Source organism: Candoia aspera, chromosome 1, assembly GCF_035149785.1.
Source record: "Candoia aspera isolate rCanAsp1 chromosome 1, rCanAsp1.hap2, whole genome shotgun sequence".
Classification (NCBI taxonomy): domain Eukaryota; kingdom Metazoa; phylum Chordata; class Lepidosauria; order Squamata; family Boidae; genus Candoia; species Candoia aspera.
The window spans coordinates 211,962,143-211,988,854 of NC_086153.1; the positions used below are offsets into that span (position 1 = coordinate 211,962,143).

General features: G+C 38.0%; 1 protein-coding gene across 1 annotated transcript in view; it reads left to right on the forward strand.

Annotated features, from left to right (window-relative positions):
* The window catches only part of DARS1 (aspartyl-tRNA synthetase 1), a 58,343-nt gene that overhangs the window by 16,046 nt on the left and 15,585 nt on the right, over positions 1 to 26,712 (forward strand). The window contains exons 5-7 of the mRNA XM_063318411.1: positions 9,760 to 9,862; positions 11,251 to 11,331; positions 12,098 to 12,157. Coding sequence (XP_063174481.1) covers positions 9,760 to 9,862; positions 11,251 to 11,331; positions 12,098 to 12,157 — 244 coding nt within the window. The remainder of the gene's footprint in view (positions 1 to 9,759; positions 9,863 to 11,250; positions 11,332 to 12,097; positions 12,158 to 26,712) is intronic.

A 26,712-nucleotide genomic window follows, 5' to 3' on the forward strand; every position in this document is an offset into this window, starting at 1 on the left:
TTTCTGTATTATTCTGAAATAATGCTTCGCTGGACCCAGTCTGTTTAAGTATGCCCCAACCTGATGTCCTCCATGTTATTTAGACACTACTCCCACAATTTTGAAAGTACCATGTCAGGGAGGATTTCCTCAACTATTCTTGTATATGACTGTGCACAAAATAAGAAGTCGCCCATGGAGTTCCTATGGAATAACATGTGTGGGGTCTCAAGTATTCCATATACAGTAGTAACATAACAAAACCTGAATGATTCCAAGTGTTTTCCAGCCTGTCAGATTTCTTTCCTTGCACTCTAAACTGGCAACAGTTAATCAAATGAACAAGGATATAAAACTTTGATTAATAATATTTAGTAGAAGGAAGGTTAAGGTTACAACACAAGAATTGTAGTCAGTACTCTTCTTTCAAATGAGATATGTATAGCAATTTAGAGTGACAAAACTCCTGTCTACTTTCCTCCCATTTTTTTTGGTGTAGAGCTAAAAGCTTGCATCTTTTATGAAAACAGAACAGGTTGCATCTGTTCCCTGTTTCAATAACTTACAGCTCTTTTATCAGTCCACGGTGGCGCTGCGGGTTAAACCGCTGAGCTGCTGAGCTTGCCGATCGGAAGGTCAGCGGTTCGAATCCGTGTGACAGGGTGAGCTCCCGTTGCTAGTCCCAGCTCCTGCCAACCATGCAAATGTGAGTAGATTAATAAGGTACCACTTTGGCGGGCAGGTAATGGCGTTCCATTTGGTCATGCTGGCCACATGACCACGGAAGTGTCTACGGACAAACACCAGCTCTTCGGCTTTGAAACGGAGATGACCACCGCCCTCTCGAGTCAGACATGACTGGACTTAATATCAAGGGAAACCTTTACCTTTACCTTATGAGAAGTACTGTAACTCACATTGCCTTGGAAAACATTGAGAGTTTGGAACAAGCCTCATGCACCTGGATTTTCACACAAATGCAGTATATGCTCTACATAGCATGTATAGGTTCAGGACAGACATATACTATCTGTCCCAGTAATTGACATCCACATAAGCCTTGCTTGAACAGTGGGGGTAGTCATCATAGAGCCAGCTATAAAAGGCAGTAGTGTTTGAATCCTATATTAGTCACATGGTGTTATGGCTACAGAGGCTCTGGGATGCAACATTTAGGTAATAACATGACTGGAGAGTTCCAGTGTGGATCACTCAGATGATCACTATTAGGTCTTCATGCAGCATGCATCACTCAGGTGATACATAACTACAAGTCCTACACTGTATATCACTGAGGTGATGTGTCCCAGTGATTGACTCTGAAATGTGATACAAGTAAGTTGGTGTCTGAAGAACATCATTTTCCCCCTCACCATTGATCAAATCAGCAGCGGGCAGATAGCTACCAGTAATCTGGGGGGTGAGTGAAGGTACTAACCCTCAAGTGCCAAGTCAGAAAAGTGCAGGAGGGAGAGATTCTTATTGAGGGATATGAGGACTTCCCAAGTCAGCAATCAGGTTTGAGCAATGGGTTAGCCCAGGCATGCAGCCCTGAACAGCTAGTAATGCGGCCCCAAGGATGAAGCGCACAAAGAATAAAATTAGAATTAAAATTTCTGATGAGCACCTTGAGAACTCACTGAGAATTGCAACCACTTTCATTGAACATTGATGCATTAGTTTCACAAAAACAAGGTCAAATATCCCACTAGTTTTATGTTGCCCTCTTTTTAAAACATTTATGATAAAATATTTTTTAAAATGAAGTTTTATTACTTATATATATTAACTATATTATATATTTTATGTGTGGCCCAAGACAATTCCTCTTCACTCAGTGTGGCCCAGGGAAGCCAAAAGGTTGGACACCCATGGGTTAGCCTGTCACTTTACCTGGGGAGCACCCTCTTGCACTAGATGTTGTTTGATGAGTAAGAAGCCCCTACCACAGATAGTGGTTGCAGTGTTTTGCCAGATTTAGTAATTAGTGCCCCAAACAGGAGCATGTCTGCTACATAGTTTTTCTCTGGCTTGCTCAGTTAGCTGTCTGAGACAACAGAATATGTGTTGGGGCTGGTGTAACTATATAAAATAAACCCTGTTTTGTTTTGAGCTGCAGCAAAATAAAACTCAACTTGAGTGTTCTGTGTTCCATTGATATAAAATCGAAACTGTTTTAAGAGTTCTGGTCATAGAAAAACAGTAGGAATTTGGGGCTAGCTGCTGAAGGTCTACCTACCAATCAGAGTACAGAAAATTTCTCTGAGGGGTTGGTTTTTAAAACATTTTTGAAACCATTAAAATAATTTTCAGTAGGAAACAGAAACAAAACCCCCCTGCTCTGATCTCACCCCACTGAAGAATCTTCTTAGGTGAGAATCTGTTTTCAAAAAATCTCCCCCCCCCCAAAAAAAAAACAGGGAATAAAAAACCAAAGTGTTTTCAGATTAAGTAAATCTGGGTAGTGCAGCCAACAGATTATAAAACAAAGAGAACTGCTAGTCTCTTTAACATTCCTTTCAATTAACACATCTCCCCTATGGCATTTTCCTAATTTAAAAACATCTTTTGGACTATTTTTTTTCTGAAGCTACTAATACCAGGAAGTCTAAACAACAGATTTGATAAACTTTATGTTGTAACCTATTTGCCAATCACAAGCCCAGCTCAAACAACGTTGTTCAGTGCTGTTGTTTTTGTTTACTCACAGGGTGGTTGCTAGCTGCAGGGGGGGAAAAGGGCAGTTCATGCACTTATCCAGGAAGTTGCCAAGGGTCAAGAATGACTCAAAGGCACACATACACAACCCACATGCTTCTTAATTACATTAATAATTTTACAACAGTAAGGTAAGAACATAAGAAAAATGCACACATGTTCCAAAACTCAACAAATGTCCCCAAAGTAACATAGAATCTTTTCAGTATTAAATGCCCTTTGAAGTTCCAGATGAGCATCTGCAGAGTGCACATGCATGCTAATATTTTTAAAAAACCAAGCAAACCTTAGATGAACTTCTGTTGTGTGTTATTTTATAGAACTTGTGGCTGCTTCTTAATTTTATTTCTGATTAGCTTTCTGTAAACTGGGAGAGAAGAAAATAAATGTTTAAAAAAATTTCAAATTTTTATTAGATTCTTTTTGAAGACTCATTAATACGCACACGCACGCACACACAAATGAACAGCCTTGTGTTCAGTTCGTGAGTCTGGCTTTTTAACCTTTTTCAAGAAACCTGCTTTGAACATCTGATATTATATGAGAGATGTGCCTGTAGTAAGGAAAGAAGAGCATTGGAGGTCATGCCATTGTTTTCATTTCTTGTTCAATGTTCCCTTAGCCAACTAAGTAATAGTTCCTCTTTTTCAGTATTAGCACATAACTGAGAACTTTCATAACGGGGGGCGGGGGGGGACTGTTGACACAGTTGCACTGAGCTGAAGTTATTTCAGCTTTCATACAGCATGTAAATTTTGAATAATTCGTTTTTACTGCATACTCATTATAAGAAATGGTTTCGGTGCTTAAACTGAAAACATTTTGCAGACTAGCATCAGCAGTAAAAAGATCAGTAGAGTGAAGTGATTCATCAGTGTCAGAAGTACAAAGGAAAGTGGTGTGGAGTTGTTTAAGATGCATACGTTGCTTTTTGTATAAATGTACATCTTGCTTTTTAACAGCCCTAGCTTTTTCTGCTATGAAATGGGGGGACCAGATTAAGATTGCCATCTTGTACTATCTTGTACTATCTTTCCATGTAACCATGTATGAGACAGTGCTATTCAACTATCTTTATTCTACTGACCTTACCTGTTAGAGACTGCACTACTTTTTCCCTCCTTTTTATAGGCCAGATGATTTCTCAGTAGTTTATACAACTGAAAACTGTCACTTTTCTTTACGTTTCATTTCAGTATTGTATTGTCCTGGAATTCAGCATTTCAGGATACTTACCTTACAAGGCTTACTTTAGTGTAAGATTTGTTTCAGTTGAACATTTTAACTGTTTCATACCTCAGGAGCATTAGATAATGCTCCTAATTAAAATAATGTTTCTGATCAGAAGTTAATTCACTATACAGTGGATATAAAAAGTCTACACACCCCTGTTAAAATGCCAGGTTTTTGAGATGTTAAAAGATCAGACCAAGATAAATCACTTCAGAATTTTTTCCACCTTTAATATAACATACAAGCTGTACAAAAACAAACTGAATTATTTTAGGGTGAAAAAATAAAAATAAAAAACTAGCAAGAACAGTTCTCAGGTCCAGATGAGGTGGTAACATGTTCATTTAGCTTGGATTAGTTTTCCTGAGGGTTTTTTTTAAATTTTCAGCTGTTGTAAGTATTTAACACTTTGGAAGATAAAAATGTGAAATGCCCTTTATTTAGCTGGAAAATAAATATCATATATTTTGGGTATTGGGCAACTTAACAGAAAGTTATAATATCATCAGTATCCTAATTTCCAAAAGCAAAATATTGTAATTTATATAAGTATTGATTACAAACTAAACCATAATTTCTAGCAACAATAATTGGAACATGAGTAGTATAAAAACTTCTCCAGTTGTTGCAGATAGAATTAATTAATTGTTAAATATAAGACTCTATAATTCTGTTTTTCTGGATACAAACAAGTAATTTTTATTTTAATAAATTTTCTTAATTTGTTTAGCAACATCAAATTGATTACCAAGGAAAAAGAAATCCAGCTTTATACATTGGTTTTGTTCAGGGTAGAGAATTGCAGATCACGGCAAAATTTTAAAAAACAGGCAGTTTCAAAATGTATGATCACCTTTGCAAGTGATCAGTTCACACATATGTCAAAAGCAATCTGTGCCTTCCTGCGTACAGTGCCTTTGAAGAGAAGAAGAAATAGAAAAAGTGGAAGAGGAAGAAAGGGACACTTACTCACTTTTTGTTCTGGCCCTACCCGCTGCTTACTTTACACCTGTCTGTCATTGATATGCATGCAGACTTCAACAGGTTATTTCTGATGAAATTTTGTCCTAGGTAGAAAAAAGATTGCTCATTCTCATTTTGAGTGTTAATCCATGCAATTTGTTTGACAGAATATAGTTGCTATAGTTTAGTGTAGCACTTCATAGATCAAGGGTAGTTGACTTGGTGCCCTCCAGATATTTTGGATTTCAACTCCTATCAGTCTCAGCATGTTAAATGGCAAGGGACTACGATCATCCATAATTTCTAAAGATTCCATCAGATTACCTACCTTTGTCTAAAGTCATATGCTTTCAGGCATTAAATACAATATAAAACAATAGTTACCAAGTCCCTGTGCATTTCATTTAGAAGTGATAAAGTACCTGTTCTGTGTTTAACCACCCCTTTTTTGCTTAATGATAGCAAACCAATAACAATAACACATTCAATTAAATTTAAAATATATTACCAAACAATATGTTTAAATGAACAGGATGCTAATTAAACATAGTGTATAACATCTAATTTGTTAACAAAGAAAATAAAAATGCACTGCATGGAAATACGTAAAATATGACATTACAGATACAAAATTGCCCAAGCCACTTGAAATTCCCCTTCTTTATTCTACTGTCAAAAAAGAATAATTCAGCAGTTGACAAAGAACCAATATCAACAATCTACTGGACTCTTAATGGAATGAACATGAAAGATACAGTATGAATCTACTGCTGCAAGTCAGGTTTATTCTTCAAATGTTTACTTATTTTGGCTGACTCTTATGCATAAGGTATCAATAACAGTGAATTAAGTGTACATCTTTGACTAGCAGTGATTAAAGAGGCTTAACAATTCTGCTAATTTCAGTCCAAAGAAATAGGTCTGAAAATTGGATATCCCAAATATGTATCTCTCACAGCTAGACAGACAGAGAGATATTCCTAGACCTGAATTATACCTTAAAAATAGGATTGTAATCATCCTAACTAAAGATTCTCTGAAATATACAGTAAACATGGAATAGATAATTGATGTTTTAGCCACACTTACTATCAAAAGAAGCTTGTTTCATTTTTCTAGCCTACTACTTATATATAAGAATAGGTGGGACATTTGAACTTATTCTGATTTTATCTTATTTCAGTTTCTGGTAAAAATAAATTACTCATTTAGGAGCATCTAATAAAACAAAACATGGAATTTCATGATAAGCAATATTTTCAAGATCAAAGAACTCAGATTGCAGATGATAAAATTGAATAAACTGCTAAGAAACACTTTGAGATAAATGAAACTCAATGTTAAGTTATTCAAAACTTTTAAAAACTTTCAGGAGAACTGGGTTTATGGGTTACAAAAGTGTGGGAAATGCAATTTATACTGTTTGTTCTGTACAGTAATTGTATGGATCTTTTTTGGAATACCAGTAATACTTAAAATGAATCCTTACTTACCTGTTCATTAGTCTGTCAGATTTCAAAGCTGCAAATAACCCATATAATTTACTGTAATACAAAATAAGTTAAAGAAACAGCAAGAGATAAGAGGGGAAAAATAGGATACTGTGTTTTATGCTAAAAATTAGCCTTGAGGCAACTAATATATATGAAGACCAACCAGCTAAGAAGGTGTCATGTTTCTCAGAGTGGCCACAAAATCAGTTACATTGGAAAAAACAAACAGGAATTTGTTTTTCATTGAATCAGGCATTAAAAGCATTTGTTTCATAACTAAGGAAATTAGTTTTTTGAAATTTGAAAAAATTGTGTTCGAGATAACTGATTGAAAGCGATTCACCACTAAGTGGGGACTGTGGGTTTGATCTTGCAATACAAAGTTGTTGCTGAAAGAGGTTTGTACAAAACTTGACTGCAATCCTGTGGTTAAAATAGAAAGTCTTGACTAATACTTGGAGAGCTGAAGTTGGCATTTAAAAATCGAAACTGAGGATTGGAATGGGGTGGTCTCCCCGCAACTGGAGAGGACTTCTTAACTTGGACCTGCCCAGCTGGCTTGATAAATTCAACATTACTCTATTTTTTTAAAGCATGTTTAAAAACGTGCTTCATTTTTTTTAAATTCAGCCTTCTGTCCAAGCCTAAAATAAAAGATATCCCTGCTTTACAAATTACATTAACTGTAATAAGTAGAGTCCCTTAAAGTAGTGGTGTATTTGTTCAGGCTCATGAAGAAACCCTAAAAGTCAGGCTTTTTAAACATAGAGCAGAGAGATGTTACATTTGTGTGAGGTCCAAAGCACTTCTGAATAATTTTTGAAGCATGGGGCCGCCCAGAGTCCCTTTTCTGGGGAGATGGGTGGTGATAAATTTGATAATTTGTTTGTTTGTTTGTTTGTGTCTCCCCCCGCCCCAGCAATCTGAGCACAGCACTTTGCTTTACAAAGCACTGCTGTGAATGGCTTGGAGAGTATTATTCCATACTAGTCAAAGCTTCCAAGTAGTTTTACTTCCATAGTGGGGTTGTGATAGCTGATCTTTAGAATTACAATGGATTATATATAGCAAGGCATATAAGCTAACATATGCAGATGTACTGACTTCCACTTGGTTTCAGGCTGCACCAGAGAGACAGGATTGGGAGCATGTTGTTTGATAATTCAGATCACTGGGATCAACTAAATGTCCAAGGATGTTTATAAGGTATCCCTAAAAATGTGCAACCATGTTCATATAATTTTTAATTAAGCTAGGATTTTCAAGCTGAAGTGATGTTGGAATGAGACCATAAACAAAATTCCCTACATTCAATTGTCAAGCAGCATTCGGTTTTGATTTTTTTACATAGATAAATTTTATTAAAAGTTTTAAAGAGTACCTAAAAATTAACACAAACTAATACAGAATAAAGAAAACAGAGAATGAAAAGAAAAAAAGACACAAGTGCAGAAAGAAAAGATAAAAGCTTCCAATTTCTTTGCAGCTAATATAAGTATGATTACAAAGTTGTTCTCTCTTGCTCTAATTACAAAAAAGTTCACTTTTTTCTATTATCCAATTTTTTTTTCTAATCAAAGCTATAAATCATAAGTGCATTTTTTTCTGTTTCATGCAAAAAGTCTCTAAGGAATTTCTAGTCAGCCATAAATGTAGCATTGTTTTTTCTCTAATCAAAGAAGTCAATTTTGCTATCTCTGCAAGTTCTGTCATCTTCACCAACCATTCCTCTATTGCGGGTAGTGTCAAACTTTTCCACTTTTGAGCATATAGTAATCTTGCTGCAGTTGTGATATACAAAAACAAAGTTCCATGGTTGTTTTCTAGCTGTCTGTCCATTAATCCCAAAAGAAAAGTCTCTGTACTTTCAATTCTACTTTAGTCTTTAAAATCTTCTGAATTAATATATTTATTTGTATACAAAATTTTTTGGCTTTTTTACATGTCCACCATACATGATAAAATGTCCCTTCATGTTGTTCACAGATAATCCATTCCATCCAGGACTGTACCTGTAGTCCAACCAGCTTCCCCCAAAAAGGCAGGGTTGGAGACTGGTTAATAGTTCTCTACTACAGCTGGGTCAAGCAATGGTTTCTTCAGGAGGGGGCACACCAGTGCCTCTTTCAAGGCAGAAAGCAACATCCCTCACTCAAGGATACATTTACTATTGTCCCCATCTAGCCCCTGCCAGCTTTCACTAGTCAACTAGGACAGAGGTCCAGTGTACAGATAGCTGAGATAACATAGAGAACTCTATCAACTTGCTCAGGACCATCGTTTCACGCCTATCCCAGAAAACCTTACAGGAAAAAGTTGTAAAATGCTCGTGTATATTGAAAAGTGCTGTAGAAATAAAATACATGTAACAGTGTAAGGAGATAGGCTGTGAAAAGCTGGGCTTAATGATATTCAGTGCACTGACTTGAGTTCTTTTTTTAAGAAATTGATATGCTGACTCCTTTCACTGGAGAGAACCCTTCTATACCTGCCTTGCAAATTGCAAGATGAACTTCGTTTTAGTTAACAAAAATGAGCCTTAAGCATACTTTTTAATATTGCAATACTTGTATACTTGTATTATGAAAAAAAAAACTACTGTTTTAAGTTTACATCTTATTATCTGAACCTTAAAGTCCAAATTTTAAAAATATGTTTAACATTCTGTTAGAATTACTGCCTGGCTTATTTGGGCATTCAACATTACAGTAGTCCTTTCTTACTGAGTGTTTGTTCAGTGATTGTTGAAGTGACAATGGCGCTGAAAAAGGTTTACAGTTGGTCCTTGAACTTGCAGCCATTGCAGCATCTGCATGGTCATGTGGTCGCAGTTCAGGCACTTGGCAACCAGCGTGCATTTACAACAGTCACAGCATCCAGCAGTCACACGATCGCTATTTGCAAACTTCACAGCCAGCTTCTGACAAGCAAAGTCAGTGGGGAAGCCGGCAGGAAGTCGCAAGTTATGCTTAACAGCCAAGGGTGATTTGCTTAATGACCACAGCGGAACTGACATAAGTCACACATGGTCACATGATGTTTCACTTTATGGCCGTGTCACTTAGCAACAGTTGTTGGTCCCAGTTGTGGTGAGGACTACCTGTATTTCTAATGCTTCCCAGAAATATGATATAATGATTGAATCAGAATTTTTTTTAACTCAGTGCTGTTATTAATTTATTGTAAGAAATAATTTAACAGAAACATTCCTTCTTAATGAAGTATTTTAAATATCCTTCCTTGAATGTTCTATTTTATTCTAAAAATGTCTACAGCTTCTTTTAAAAATTATGAAGCTATCTTCATAACTAAATAACTGTTCAAAACTGAAATGAATCTGTGTTGCAATTATTGATTTTGTTTTTATTGACAGTATCAACAAAGAGAGCATTGTTGATATTGAAGGCATAGTAAGAAAAGTGCCACATAAAATTGGCAGCTGCACCCAGCAAGATGTTGAACTACACATTCAAAGGGTAATATTTTTATAAGCAAATTAAAATGTGCCATGATATCATTGTTTCTTGTTATCATTTTGAGGAATAATTTCCCTAACTGCAGTCATTTTCGTTTACATTTGTAAATAATAATAAAACCTTTCATTTATGCAGCAAATTTAACTAAAATAGAAATCAAGAAGTAATTTTAGTTTCTTAAGACAGTGAAGATTCATTTTTACCTGTTTCTGAAATGATTAGTTCCATATTGTATTCAAAATTGGTTTCTAACAGTGACAAAATATATAGGCATATGTGTTTTTCTGTAGATATGACTAGTTCAGATACCTGCTCAGAACAGATATATCATGTAATCTAAATAAACATTTGCTTCCTTCAACAGAAACCACTTATTCCAGCTGTTTCCCAGGCAATTTCAGAAAGTGTAATAGTTTTTCCTCTAGCAGAAATAATGGAAAAAGTCCAGACTCTAGAATTTTTGCAATATTGTATTCCCTATTAAAATGGGAAGTGAAAGGCAAAGAAATAGGGAACTTTTTAGGGTTTTTGGAATATTGGGAGCAATTATGAGCACACATGAAAATGTGCTGCCTGGGCAGCTCTTGCATATTCATAAAATGACTGTCATGTCATTTGGTCATTCAGGCACAAAGCACTCATGTTCAGAGTGGTGAAGCTGCTTCGTGCCAACTCCTCCAGCTCATAATAAAGATCTATATTACTGCAATTTATCTTTGCCCTTTTTTTTCCTGGACAAATTTAGTCATCTGTTATTGGGGAACAACAGTCAGTTCTAAGAATATGTCATGGGAGAAAGGAGCTATCGATCACCTATTGAAGCAGGTTCCTAAATATTTATTCACTTAGATTATGAACTTATTTTTTTCTTTCATTTTTTCTTTCTTGCTCTTTTGTTCCTATACTTACCACAAACAATTCTTATATTACTAGTATATAAGTTTGTGTTTGTACTTCCATGTTTTAACAGCACAGCACAGGCAAATTATAGTCCTGTTTGAAACATCAGCTGCCTCTCTTTCGTTCTTAATGCAGCAGTATTATCTGTTGAATTTTGCTATAATTGAAACTGATTTTGTATTTTCAAAACAACTCAGTTCTTTCAGGCCCATTTTTAAGATATTAAGTTGGGTTAATATCTTTTATAATAAAGTTTGTTGGATCTTATTTTAAAAGTGCTATCTTTTTATTAAATAATTCTGGTATAAATATGAAAATTAACCAAATAAATGCATGCTTTGGTTTTTTTTAGACCTCTACAGTCTTTTAGTAATTGGTAATGCAAACTCGGTTTCATATTTCTGCCAAAAACACGCCTCTCTAAATCACACTATAGTTCCTGCTATTTATTTGTTTGTTTGTTTGTTTGTTTATGGTGTCTCTTTCAGATATATGTAATCAGTCTGGCTGAACCGCGACTGCCCTTGCAGCTGGATGATGCCATTCGGCCAGAGGTTGAAGGAGAAGAGGTGAAAATGTGTTTTCTAGATAAGTAACATTGTAATAAAAATAATTAATGGTTAGCCAAAGGCTTGAAATTTTAGCTGCTGTTAATAATGTTATGTTGGATCCTAAATATTGGTCCCATCCAACATTTTCTGATGTCTAGTTATTATGGGAAATAATTTTTACTGCTGGGCGTAGATAGCTACAAAGTATGCTCCATTTCTATCTCTTCGTGCGTGGAAATGTTCTCATAATTACTGTCACTCTATAAACTGAACTGGAGTTAGATTAATAAGGACAATTTTATCTGCAAAGACATGTTCAGAATGGCCCTTCTGAACAGAAATCTCACTTCAAAGGGGATTTGGTTAATCTTACAGGAAAATGTATGTCTGAATTTTCTTGTATGTGTATGTGTGTTCAGGGAGCAACCTCAGAAAAGACAGTACTGTACTAGTTTCCCTAAAATTAAAGTGATGGCAAAACTAACCATATGAAGTGTTCTGGATATAGTTCAGAGGACAGTGATTGAAAAAGCAAGGTTTAGACTTGGAATATTCTTAAAAACTAAGAAAGAAATGTCTGAGGCAAGTATCAAAAGCCTTAAGTGCCATTGTGTGATGTTAGACACAGTGAGGTTTTTTGTTTTAAAACATTTCAAATGACCAAAATCTCATGAGAATGCTGAAATGTAGTACAGTCTCTTGCACCTGAAATGTTCCAAAATCTCATAAGATTTTAGTTTAGTTGCATGTGGTTTTCAATATATGTTTCTTTGCAACTATTCAGGAAGGAAGAGCTACAGTAAACCAGGATACAAGATTGGACAACAGAGTGATTGACTTGAGGGTAAGAACCCATTGTCTTGGAACTGATCTAATTGTTCAAAAGCTGGCAAAAATAGTGTTATAACAAAGCATGTTCAAAAGGATGCATGATACATTGTTATAAAGGCATTTTACCTAACAAAAATCAGTAATACATTATTGTTTTTAAGCACAGCCCTTAACATGAACTTCTATATATTACTTTTTTCTTGCTATGTGCTTGTGTGGTCATAGCCAAATGGAATAATTCTGTGGTAATAACAGAGAACTACATACTTAGCCAGGCTTTGTTCCCATGATTACATCAAAATCACATCACCCTTTCTCTGAAGCTCTGATTTCTTTCTATTCACATGCATATTGAAATGAAGGATTTCATTGAGACCAATAATGCTGAAATCAATATCTGCAAATGGATCTATGTTCTCTTGGGTTTATAATCCTCACATGAGACCAGTATTGTCATTTTTTGAGCCACATTAGTGAAGCATGCTAAAATATGTCAAAATGAGTAACACTGGCACAGTTCACAGAATGATCACAGATTTTGATTATGGCCATAATTTTATAAACACTTGGAAGCAAGCTCTTAAGCATAGAATGGTGATTTAAGGATTGTATGTAATGATATTTGGCTGTGTCCCATATACTACAGCGGATTATCTGGACCCTTTTCAGTCAGGGTTCAGGCGGGGTTATGGGACTGAGATGGCATTGATCTCACTCTTAGATGACCTCTGGCGGGAGCGGGATGGGGGCAGTGCAACCATCCTTGCTCTTCTTGACCTCTCGGCGGCCTTCGATACATCGATCATGGTATCCTTCTGGACCAGCTTCGGGAGTTGGGGGTGGGCAGCACAGTATTGTGCTGGTTCTCCTCCTTCCTCCGGGGTCAGTTCCAGTCAGTGTTGATAGGGGGGGAGAGGTCCAGCCTACGTCCCCTACTTTGTGGGGTGCCTCAGGGCTCGGTTCTCTCCCCTCTCCTATTTAACATCTACATGAGGCCATTGGAGGAGGTGATCCGATGGTTTGGGGTGAGGTATCATCAATATGCTGACGATACCCAGCTTTGTATCTCCACCCCTGGCCACCTGAGTGATGCCGTGGATGTCCTGACCCAATGCCTGGAGGCTGTAAGGGTCTGGATGGGGTGCAACGGGCTTCAGCTCAACCCAAGCAAGACTGAGTGGCTTTGGGTTTGTGGGTCTTCCGGTGACAAGGTTTTTCCATCATTGGTCTTGGATGGAGTTGCACTGCCCCAGATGGACCCGGTGCGCAATCTGGGGGTCCTCATAGACTCATGGCTCCTGCTTGAAGAGCAGGTGGCAGCCGTGGCTAGGAGGGCCTTTGCACACCTTCGGGTTGTGTGACAGTTGAGCCCATTCCTGGACCGGGAGGCTCTACTCACTGTCACTCATGCCCTCGTGACCTCCCGTCTGGATTACTGCAACACGCTCTACATGGGGCTGCCCTTGAAGAGCATTCGGAAGCTTCAGCTAGTGCAGAATGCAGCTGCATGGGTAGTATGTGGAGTCGGATATTCAACACACGTAACACTGCTGCTACGGGAGCTGCATTGGTTGTCGGCGTGCTTCCGGGTGCAATTCAAGGTGCTGGTTGTCACCTTTAAAGCCCTTCATGGCTTGGGGCTGGGTTAACTGAGGGACCACCTTCTCCCAGTTGTTTCTACCCATCCAATTCGATCTGGTAGATTGGGCATGCTACAGATCCCATCAGCCAAAGAATGTCGGTTGGCGGGGACTAGAAGGCATGCCTTTTCAGCCGTAGCGCCTGCCCTCTGGAATATTCTCCCCTCAGAGATCAGGATGTCCCCAACCCTGTTGGCCTTCCGTAAGGCTGTGAAGACCTGGTTATGTGCCTGGGCCTGGGGCCCCGAGTGTGGTAATGGTCCTGTTTCTTGGTTGTACATTGTTTACTTGGCAGCCATGTATATTTATTTTTTATTGTGATTGTTTTTATTGTAATTGTTTTATGGTTTTTATTGTTGTGAGCCACCCAGAGTCACTGGTTGAGATGGGCGGCTATAGAAATTGAATGAATGAACCAACCAACCAACCAAAGCAGTGTATTATCTGATTCTGAGCTTCTTCAAAATCATGCATAACTCTATGGTAGCCTAATTGAGGCAAGCTGTTCTTCAATGAATTATCATGAGTAACACTTCAGTTTTTAGGGATAAATGAACCTATACAAATACAATTGCATCAAACCAAAGGATAATTTATATTTCTAAAATAGTACTAAATATGTTTTATTTGCTTTACAAAAATAGATTTCCATTCCTTACTTAAATGACCTAAAGCTATTTGTTTTGCCATTGCTTTTCCTTAATGTGTTCGGTTTCTGTGGTAGTTTTTTGTTAAACTATGTGGCTTAACTAGTCTTACATTGCAGGATCTTTATTCAATCCAAATTCTGATTCTAAAGAATTAGTTTTATTAAACTGCTTTTAAAAGCATTGTTGTAGAAATTAAGCATCAGCTTGATTTTAAAAATGCCCATCTCTTTATGTTAGTAAGTAAGACGGTAATTTACCCCCTTATAATAATTCTGCAGATTGTTAATAACTCTCCATGAGATGTATTAGAAAAATACTAAAAGATTTCTGATGCTCTAAATGAACACTGAAACAGAAAATTTATATAGAGTAGCTTCAAGGTTGAATATATAAAGAAAACTGTATTCTTAACTGAAAACATTCATAAATATATGTGCATGGAGAATAGGTGTCAGGGAGTAGCATTATGTAAATTGTACAAAACAGAAAGATTATTAATTGCCAGTTTTCGTCAGCTGTACGCAAGCCCCTGTTTTCTAATTGAATTATATGTTTAAGTTGTATATCTGTCACAAGGTATTTTGATGTGTTTAAATAACCATGATGTCTCATAATTTCAATTAAAATTAATATTCTTTATAACCTACTCTGCATTTGTCATCTACAAATGAAATGTATCTCAAAGGATGGGGACAGTTGATATAGGTTTTTTGTTTGTTTTGTTTTTTGTTTTGGTCAACAAACATCCAAAGAGGTAGGCATTCCTTGATTTATATGAGGGGTTTTGTACCACATTCTTAATGCATACTTATTGTTTGAGGTAGCTTATTATTAACCTTGCAGTATCCTAAAACTACAATGTTAAAATGCAGTGAATGCAGGCAGAACACTTAAAATCACTGGGTATAATTTTTTCCCAACAGAAGAAAGACATTCCTGAATAAAATATCCTTTGTAGGTTGCAGTATATGGTTAAAAAGTATGATAAAGCCGCCTTCATTTCAACTCCTGGTGTCTTCATGAAGATGTCCATGTTATTTTCTTGGCTACAGTATGGAATACAATTTGCCATTGCTTTCTTCACCTAGATAACATCTTTAGAACCTCTTCATTAAATAAAGATAATAGCTGAAATTATGCAAAAGTTTATTATTCCTATGAAATCATGTGAGATTTCAGAGACAGAAGCACTGAGATATATAAAATTTGGAGATTGGTTTCTGTCCCCTTAGCTATACCATCTTCATGCTGAAAGGAGGAGAAATCTCAAATGTGATCAATCAAAATCCAGAGCATCCTTGTTCCTCCACAGCAGTTTGGCTGTAATGTATTTCACCACCACATCACAGCTTGGAATTCCAATTTATCTTCTGCATACAGATGCAGGAAGAGACAAATCCGAGCTGTTTTTGGCTGGAGAAGTAATAGATACAGCCACCATTTCAAACCAGCGAGAGGAAAAACAACTATTAAAACTTACTCACTTAACCTTCATAGGGATAAATACAATAATCTGAAAAAGGGCAGATTTTTCTGATTCTTAATATTTTTATGTTTATTTACACAAATAAATACAAGTATTGTTTAATGGATCTATATGTATGTATATTTCCATAGCTTTTATGGTTTTTAAAATAAAAGGTGGTTAAAAATAATTCAACTGTTACACAGAAATTATTCTGATGGAGTCACAAACATATGACATGGTGAGAAACTGTCAGAGACCTGAAGTTCTGTGTCAAGTGTCTCCTCCCTTTTTTTTTCCTAGCAGTGTTTACTTTCAGGTTTCATAAAACCTGGATTGAGTTTTATTAGTAACTGTTATTTTAATTAAACTCTGGGTAAATTAACCAACTCAGAAATTATTTCTTAAAAAACTACCAATTGTTTTAACCCATAGAACGTCTCACTTATAAGGCAGGTGAGCATTCATGAAAAGTTCAGCAACTTTGCTGACATTCTCCAGTCTATGCAGGAAGACAGACTGCATAAACATTAAGTCAGCAGTTATGAACCTTCGGTGTTTTGATTTGTTTTTTGTTATGCAGATCACTAAAACATCATGGAAAGTTCTTGCAAAGCATCATATGAACCAAGGGTCAGAAACACAGTGCCTGCAAACATTGTGGCACAAATAAATCTTGCATGTGGCATCTGTAGAACCACAAGTTTAAATAAAAGTTTAAATAATCTCATAAGATTTTGAATGAGAATGCCAAAGTCTTATTAAATTCAAGATACTGTGATATTTTAGCAATTGTTTCCAATATTTTTATTTTTATTTTGGTGACCACACCACAGTCTGTGAACTCAGGATTGGAAATCACTAGTTTAGGTCATCTGGGTTGGATCAGATGGCATTAATGAAGTTGTTTAGCACTATTAACATACTAGGTGTAAGTGCATCACACAACAAAAGCAGTTACTGTTGTGCCCTTCTTTTTCAAAATCCCCAGCGATAATTTTGTTCACACTTTTGGGATGGGGTGGGGTGGGGTGTATGAGTTGCATGGAAACAGCCTCATGAGAATTAAATTTCTCTTTTAAATATTTTTAGCCTGCATGACTATGGTATATGCTTGAAAATATGTGGTCGGTGCCCACTTCAGGCAGAACTGAATGTTGTTTCCTACAGAAAAACTAGAATAAGTGATTAAAAATTAAAGTGATGTTCGCTAGCTAGCAGTAAGTCATTTATATGTTATGATACCATATTTTCTTGTTGCAATGTTTTACTTAACCTTTTAGCCTGATGTAGCCCAGTCCTTAGTAATGGTTATCTTTCTGATGGGGGTATAGGTATGTGGCGTGCAAAATTCATTCCTGAGGCAAGTTTGGATTGCTGGCTTCAGCAATGCAAATTCAGTTTTGGAACAACTGCCAGGAATACACGTAGTCAGGAATCAGTTTGTCATTCTCAAATGGCATTGTCAAACAGAGAGCTTTTCCCCATTTCATTTTTTTCCTGAATTTTTATAATTATAATTTTAGAAATTTTAAAGGCCTTTCTCTATTATCCAGTTATGTTTTGAGTTAATAACTCAATATTGAGAGGGAAGGCCTTCTTTTGGGAAAAACTCTCTATACATCCTGAAAGCTCTTCAGTTTCATTACTTCATCTGTTTTCATACTGATTTCTTAAATTAATTTTTCGTGGGGGTGTAAGAGTTAGTGAAAGGACATGTCTCAGTTGAGCCCAATCTATTTGAAAGGACAGGCTGGTGAGGTAGGAGCCACTGGATCCCAGGCTAGAGAAAGTTACTATGTAAACATATCCCGGCCACTTTCCAAGACCAGTGTCCACACTAGGAATCATAGCTGCAGGTCTCTTCTCCATCATCAGCAGAGTTTCAGTGATATGGACAGGTGTTCTCCTCCTAAAAGTGCCGGTAAAAGTCAAGTACTGAAGAGAAGGCATCAGTAGACTGTTAAGAGCAGCAGCAATCACAGCAGGCATCTTTGTGGACTGCCTACAGTTTTGCAGCTAGATCTATGGAATTGGAAGTGGTGGTGTGAACAGTACCTATGGCTCAGATATTGGGAGAAGGGCCACCAATCAAAAGCCGACCACATAGCAAAGCCATTGGGGGGGAAGAAGCTGTTTGGAAAAGCAACTGAATCAGTCCTGAAAAAGAACCTTGCTTATAGCCAGAAGGAAGGAGGAAAGTAGATACAAGAGGTCCTGCATCGTCTTTTCATGCCAAAGACATAACCCAACCTTTTGGACAGGAAGCCTACAAGGAAGCATATGCTGGAGATCTTAGCCATGACAACTGCAGTACCCCTACAGTCAGTCAGATGGAGTAGTTGAGAATGGTTGCCTCCATGTTACCTCTTAGGCGGGCAGGCAGTTGCAGAAATTTTGGTGCACCTGGATACATGCCTGCAAAAACAAATAGTCCAATGAGGATATGTATTAAAGTTGACAAGAAAGCCAAAAGACAGGCACCTGTCTTTTCTTATTTCCAAGAATAGAGAGAAACATCTCAGAATTATGGGGACAATAAAACATTCACTGGACATTGACATGATAGAGTATGTACCCTATGTTCTTGATAGTACTAAAGAAAAATGGAGGTAAAAGAGCTGTCCTGAATATCAGGCCTCTAAACAAATTCACCAGGCACTTGAAACTTCTGAATGGAGACACTGAAGTTGATATCATACCAAGTACCTTTCTGGCCTTGATGGATTTGTCACAGGCCTATTTGCACAGCCAAGCTAGACCTTCCCATCAATTCCTAATGTTTGGATACAGAAGTGATCATTTTCAGTTCTCTCCCTTTCAGCCTAACATCAGCATTCAAAGTATTCACAAAGCTGATGATAACCCTTGTGGGCCAGATGAGAACCCAGAGTGTTCGTGTTGGACTATTGTTTGATATTTGGACTATATACTTAATGGCCAGAGTGCTTTGTATAGATGTTTATAGGACAACTACATGGGTAGACCCATGTACCTTTATAAGGTATTGCAGAAAAGAACACTTCATCTCTTCAAACACCAGATTGCACCATGTTATAAAAAGTGCTGTAAGCTGTTGAACTGACCCATCCTGAGAACTGTAGCATGTCCCTTTCCTACAGCGTTAATGATACCCAGCATTAATTGGACTGTGTAATGCTGTCCTGGTCACCCAAAGTTTGACTTGACCATTCTCTCATAGCTAGAAGGAGGCAGAGAGCTAAGAGAGCTATCAAGCAGCCCAACAGTCAAGTTGTGAGTTACTTCATTCCATTGTTGCTATCTGTTGTACACTGCCCTTCCCATTTGTTTTTCTACTGGTTACAAAGTAAGATAGGCAGTTAAAGAGAGTTTTTGCCACACACAGCTGAAGTCAAGTCACGCAACTGAAGGAAGGAAAATTTCCTCCACAGGATAGGAAGATGTATTAAGCCCTGACTTCTAACAAGAAGAGGTAGAGTTAACCCTTTCCTGTCAGGTCCATTTTCTAGTGACCAGAATGGTACTTCCTGTAAGTTCAGCTACCAGACTACATACAGATATTGGAGTTGGGGTTGGGCAAGAGAACGCATTCCCATGATCTAAAGGTTTTCTATGGACTTCTCTGTTGTATAGGCATTTCATCTGCTGCCGGGAGCAAGTTAGCTTCTTGCTAATTGGGCCTTTGTGAATATGCCAACTTTCAAATTGTACAAAGAGGCTGCAACGTTTTCCTTAAATTTTAACAGTGTATTGTACCAACATAGAATTATGCATATGTGAACACCAGAGATGTACCTGAAAGATAAAATATTGCCTCTAGCTTTCCAAAAGCAATATTCACGTTCACATTTTATGAGCAGTAGTGAAGCAAGGAGGTTCACAATTATTTAAGGCTTGTTTTTATTTATTTTATTATTATTATTTATTAAATTTATATCACCACCCATCTCCCCCAATGGGGGACTCTGGGTGGTTTTTGAAGCCCAAGCTTCAGGAATGTATTTCACGTGTTCTTTAGCACTCAACACAATCTTCAGTTCAGTAACTTACCATACATTGCAAAAGAATTGAAGATACAACAGTAAAAGGTTTCTCTCTTTCACACTGCATTCCATTAATTTAACACTTTTCCTATTAAGGATCAGTTAATAGCACAAGACAGTAAGACATGTTTGGAGATGAGAGTGGAGTGTTAAGAGTAGGAATTTACAGGTAGTTCTACAGCCAGATTAGAAATCTTAATGTTTTTTATACTGTAGATTCCAGCTTTAAATATAATTTAAAATAAATGTGCAATTAAAATCTGAGGACTACAGTGAAATTAGATTCCAAATCAAGCATGTTAACTCATGCAAGTTTTTCAGACTGATTTTTTTTCACTCTCTTCACAAATAAGTTCTTCACACTGTCAGTTTAACAAATGACTAGTGTTATAAATTACAGTATTTCTTTCTGAAACTTTTCATATCAGCAGTTGGATGTGGAAGTATATTGTTCTTATTTTTTCTTTTTAAAGAAGTATTCAGGATGCTTAGAAGTTTATCATCTTAAGGTATCAGTTGGCCAATTAGTAACCAATTTCTCCAAAGGCTTAATTTCAGTATACTGAAGCCAGAATTCCTAAATCCAGTTACTGTAAAGATTTCAAAGACTACAACCTGTGTTTGCCTCTGTAAGGTGAATTCTTGCATTAAATTTATCTGATAGTCATGAGGATGGGGTGGACAGATTGGCAACACTTTCATTTTCCTATTCTGTATTTTCTGTTCTTTAATATAAGTAAATATCCTAAAAGACTAGGGCTATGCAGGGCTTTGAAGGCAAAAAAGTAACTTCGGAGTACATGCAAATGTTGCATCTATCTATAACTGTTTAAACCAAAAAATCCTTTCCTGGGATTGTGTGAAGGTGCAGTATTTTAAGAAGTTGTAGATAGGTGCTACATTTACACCCTCATGTGCTCTGAGGTACTTTTTTGCTTCTACATCCAAAGCATTGCATAACTGTATAAAAGACTATCCCAAATTAGCTTTAATATCTTAAATAGATAGCAGGATAAAAAGTTAAAAAGATAATCTGCCCAAATTCATTGGGAAGATTGTATTGTGAAACATCAGCCTAAAATAACTGGTCACTGTTAATATCAGTAAAATAAATATCTTCCATAATGTGTAACTTTGATTTCAGTTTAATTATAATAAATTTCCACACCAAATGTTTTTCTTTCACTGAAGATCTCTAGGTTCTTCATGGATCCAATAGGGGGTGAAAATATATAAGCTCCTGGCAATGAAGATTCTCAGTCATCCAGGTGAAATTATCTGTAGGTTGAGTCATGGCAACTGGATTTCTAGTTGCCATGACTCAACCTACAGACCTTTAGCTCCTGGTATGCTGTAAACTATAGTAATGAAATGACATGTGGCCCTGGGGCCTCAAGTTGCCTTCCCTGGCCTATGATGTCATAGAGGCTCCATTTTGTCTCTTTTGCTGTTCAGTATCTATATGAACCTGCTAGAAGATGTCACCTGAATCTTTGGAATGGAGTGCCCTCTGTACCTTGATGACATGCACCTTTACTGCTCCTTTCCATTCCAACTCTACGAAAGCAGTCACTACACTTAACTGTTTCTTAAACTCAGGAGAACAAGCTGAAATTAAATCTAGACAAGAAAGAAGTTCTTTTGTTTAATAGGAAACTATACTCAGGGACTGGAGTACAACTTGGTGGATAGGGTTACATTCCCTTGAAAGGGTAAGTCCAGAGTCTGGGAGTGCCTTGAGAGTTATCTGTCTTTAAATTCTCAGTCGATGGCTGTTGTAAGGAATACACATCTAGCGTATCAACTGTTTGGAGGAAAATTCTGAGAGTGCCTTGGACTGCAAGAAGATCAAACCAGTCCATCCTCCAGGAAATAAAGCCAGACTGCTCACTTGAGGGAATGATATTAAAGGCAAAACTGAAATACTTTGGCCACATAATGAGAAGACAGGACACCCCGGAGAAGATGCTGATGCTAGGGAGAGTGGAGGGCAAAAGGAAGAGGGGTCCACCAAGGGCAAGGTGGATGGATGAGATTCTAGAGGTGACGGACCCGTCCCTGGGGGAGCTGGGAGTGTTGACGACTGACAGGAAGCTCTGGCGTGGGCTGGTCCATGAAGTCACGAAGAGTCGGAAGCGACTAAATGAATAAACAACGAATCAACTGTAACTGTCTCTGAACTTACTTATGTTCTTGACTGTAGTAGTGAAATCTCTGTGGACTTCTTCAGGTACAGTTTCAGGTGTTGGTGTAACCATAACATCTAAGTAGCTGATGGTTTGACCCATCTGGGGGACTAAGTCTTCCAATAGGAACCTATCCACACATTAAAATCTTAGAAGAATCCCTTCTGAAAATCCCACATACATGCTTTTCAAGGCCACCTCCTTTATTGTTCCCAGGCTATGGAATGGACGCCTTGGAAGTTGTATTTGGTCATTGGTTTCAATTTTGTTTAAACCCAGTTTTTCCATTTTTTTTTAAAGTAGTTGTCCTGAATATTTCATTGAAGAGGTAGCTGAGATACAAATTCAATAAATAAATCAACTCATTGAGGTTTATAAACCATGGTTTGCAGCTTAACATTGCATATGAATCAGGCCACTCTGGCATGTTCAACAGACTATGGCTTAAAATGTTGCTTATTATGACCATTCTTTTCCTCCTTCCTTTATTGAGCCAAAGCTACATGGAAAGCCTCCTGGTTAATCTGTACTAGGCTTGCATCAAACATACCTTATGCACCATTCAAATCACCACATACTACAAGCACTATCTCTGTCACTGGAATATCAGGGCTACAATGCTGCTGTCTGATAAGCTGTCAGTGCTCTAATTATAATAGGGAAGATTCTTCCAGGGATGTTGTCTTTCTGCTTGTGTTTTGTTTGTGTTTTCCTTCTGCTGTTTAGAGAGGGACAGACTATAAATAACTGGAGCAGTCCCTATGCTCCTAGGATTGCTGAGTTTTAGAGTGGAAAGCTCATATTCCTTGTTTATGTCTTTGTCTTGGGCAGGATATTACCCACTTAATAAGAATCACTGTCTTAAATGCTTAAAAAAATGTAATTTTATTAGTTGGCTTGAACCATTGATGGATTAACTGCTTTTGAAGACCTTGGGAAGGAATAAATTATATGTTTTATTGGGTTTATTTTTACTAGAAAACTAATGTGCAGTTTAATCTCACAGTATCTAGTTATATCAGTCATAAGCTAATTATAATGTATTTGTCATCAAGTTATTTAATATATTCAGGTTGTTACAATGACCTCAAAATCCAAGCTCTGTATGTAGTCCATTGCTATTGAGCAAAATGGAGAAACAATACATTCTGTTAGTCATACCTGTTTCTGTATTTAAGAGAAATATGATGAGGCTGTTTGAGAGAAACTACTGAGCCACAGACAGTCAACTCTTTTATATTATTATCTTAAAATATGTGTCATTTTTTTTTCAATAACTGTTCATAGCATCTGAACAGTGCAACAGTAATACAAAAACTAATAATTTTCAATAGCATCTGCAGGATAAAATCGCTTGGATTCGTGCTAAGTTGGACTCCAAGCGTGAGACAGGGTCTGTGGAGATGCCTGGGGAACGTGCTTACCCAGTTATCTGGGTACAGTTTGATCCTGTTGGACCTGAGGAAGTGGACAAGTTCCCCCAGACTGTAAATGCTACCACCTGTCAGTTAGATCCATGTCCCTCCTGGCTGGTGCAGAAACAACATTGGTCGCACTTATGGATGATCTCTGGTGGGAGCGGGATGAAGGCAGTGCATCCATCCTGGCTCTCTCAGCAGCTTTCGATACCATCGACCATAGTATCCTTTTGGGTCGGCTCAGGGAGTTGGGGGTTGGGCGGCGTAGTTTTGTGCTGGTTCACCTCCTTTCTCCAGGGCCAATCCCAGTCGGTGTTAATAGGGGAGGAGAGATTGGGCCCACGGCCCCTCCTTTGTGGGATGCCGCAGGGCTCAGTACTCTCTCCTATCCTTTTTAATATCTACATGAAACCACTGGGTGAGATCATCCATCTCCACAGGATGAGGTATCATCAATATGCTGAGAGCAGGTGGCAGTCGTGGCCAGAAGGGCCTTTGCGCAACTTCGTGTTGTGTGCCAGTTATGCCGCTTCCTGGAGCAAGAGGCCCTTTGAACGGTCACTCATGCCCTGGTCATCTCCCATATAGACTACTGTAATGCACTCTACATGTCCTAACAGCCAGGAACCACGCTGAGACAAGGAATAGATCTCTAGTGTTTATTTCTGCTACATTAGACAGAAAATCCTAACAAACTGAAGAAGCGTGGGAAAAACCCAGACAGATATGCCCCAAGAGTTAAGATGGGTCTGATCTGTGTCTCTTTGAATGGCTGCTTAACTCCTCAGTACTACGCATGCGTTTTCCCCCCTGGATAGGGGCCCCCTCCTGCTCACCATCAGTACTCATGACACTACATGGGGCTACCCTTGAAGAGTATCCAGAGTCTACAGCTGGTCCAAAATGCAGCCGCGCGGGCAATTTTAGGTGCTTTGAGATCAGCACATATAACTCCTTTGCTCCGCGAGCTGCATTGGATGCCAGTTTGCTTCTGGGTCCGATTCAAGGTGTTGGTTATAACCTTTAAGGCCCTACATGTCATGGGTCCAGGCTACCTAAGGGACTGTCTCATCCCCGTTACATCAACCCGTCCCACCCGGTCATGCAGAGAGGGCATGCTACGGACCCCGTCTGTAAGAGAATTCCATCTGGCGGGGTCCAAAAAGCGGGCCTTCTCTGCAGCAGCTTCCGCCCTTTTAAACATCCGTCCCCTGGAAGTGAGGTTAGCCTCCTCCCTCCTGGACTTCAGAAAATAGTTGAAGACCTGGTTCTGTAACCTGGCTTGGAGTGGGGAGAGGAAAAGCCATTCTTGGGGCTGGTCCCTAGTCTTGCTGGGACCGGTCTTATCTTTTTATGGGCTGAATTTGATCTGCCCTTGGATTTTATTGGATTTTATATTTATTGATTATTGGTATTATTTCTAATTTTATTGAATTTTAAATGGTTTTATTGTGAACCACCCAGGGTCCCCCATGTGGGGGAGATGGGCAGTGATAAAAATATGATAAATAAATAAATAATTTTCAATACATTACAATAAGCACTTTAGTACCAATTTATTTCAAAACAATAAATAACCCAAGCAATTCATTTTAACATTACAGTCTAACATTGATAACTCTTATCAACTATTTATACTTATCATATAATAGTATAATGCCATTGTGATCACTCACATTCATTCAGATTCAGATGCCACGTGCACAGAAACAAATGAAATGAAATGACTGGCAGCGTCATACTTTTGAGCTTGTGGACTCTTAATGGAATGAACATGAAAGATACAGTATGAGTTCAGCCACTTGTAGACTAGCTCCTGCCCTTCCTAGCTTATTTGAGCAGCCAAAGAAAGGGCACATGGCCAGATTTGAGAGATGGTAAATCTCCAGTTTCTGCTTTGTGGGGAAGGTAATGGGACATAAGCTGCAGAAAATCCTGGATGAAATGGATTATCTGGATCCCTTTCTATTTGGGATTCTAAACTGGGCATGAGAGAGAAACTGTATTGGTTGCTCTTGTGGATGACTTGAAACAAGATTTGGATAGAGTACAACCCTTCTGGTCTTGCTAGATCTCAGTAGAATTTGATACTATTGAACATCCCATTGGACAGCTTGCAAGGGCTGGTGATTGGTAGCACTGGGTTATAATGATTCTGTCCTTCCGGAGTGGGCTGTTGCAATCAGTATTGGTGGGAAATGAAAAGTTGAGTTCCTGGTCACTCCTGACTGGAGTGCCTCAGGGATTGGCTTAAATCTATTAGTTTGGATGGGTATTATCAGTATGCAGATGACACAGGTTATATATCTGGTCCCCAGTCCAAGCAGTGGAGGTCCTAACCCACTGTCTGAAGACTGTGGGTGTGATGGAAGGGCTGACAGTGAGGGACTGGATGGGATTGAACAAACATAGGATGAATTCCAGCCAGAGAGAATTAATGACTGCCCAGAAACTATTTGGTTCCATGTTAGCTCTGAATTGCTCTGGATGAGGTCCAAGGCCCCCAGTAGAGCAGGTTCATGATCTGGGGATTCTCTTAGACTCCTAGCTCCTGCCTGAGCAGCCAGTTGATGCTGTGGCCAAGAGAGCTTTGATTAGTGTAGCAGTGGCAACCTTTTTGGAGCAGGATGCCTTGTCCCTTAACACCTCTTTGGATTGCTGTAATGTACTTTAATTGGAGCTACCTTTGAAGACTTCTCAGAAACAATGGTTAATACAGAATGTTGCAGCCCATTTGGTGGTGGGTGAGAGCCACTTTAGCAGAGTAATACCAATACTGGTTGCCAGTAAGTTTCCAGGTTCAATTCTAAGTGATGGTCATAACCTATTAAGACCTCTATAATTCAAGTAATTTCTTTCTGCAGGACTATCTTCTCCAAATGGAGTATATCCATTTTCTGCATAGGAACCAAGAAAGTATGTGGCAAATACCTACTTCTCACCCAAGAGGTTGGGGAATGGGGGTTCAAAATCTGACATTAACAGTGGCTGCCTCAGTGTGGCAGATAAGGATGGTCTCTTTGCCATTCATATTTCAGAAACAGGTTAGGAAAATCCTCTTCCACCAAGCTTATGTGGATTGTTAGATTGTGAGTTGCTGTTAATTTTTATATTCAGTCTGTAGTTTATGTCATAGGAGGTTTTTTATTTGTTTTAATGAATTTCTGTTTTTGATGTTTGAATA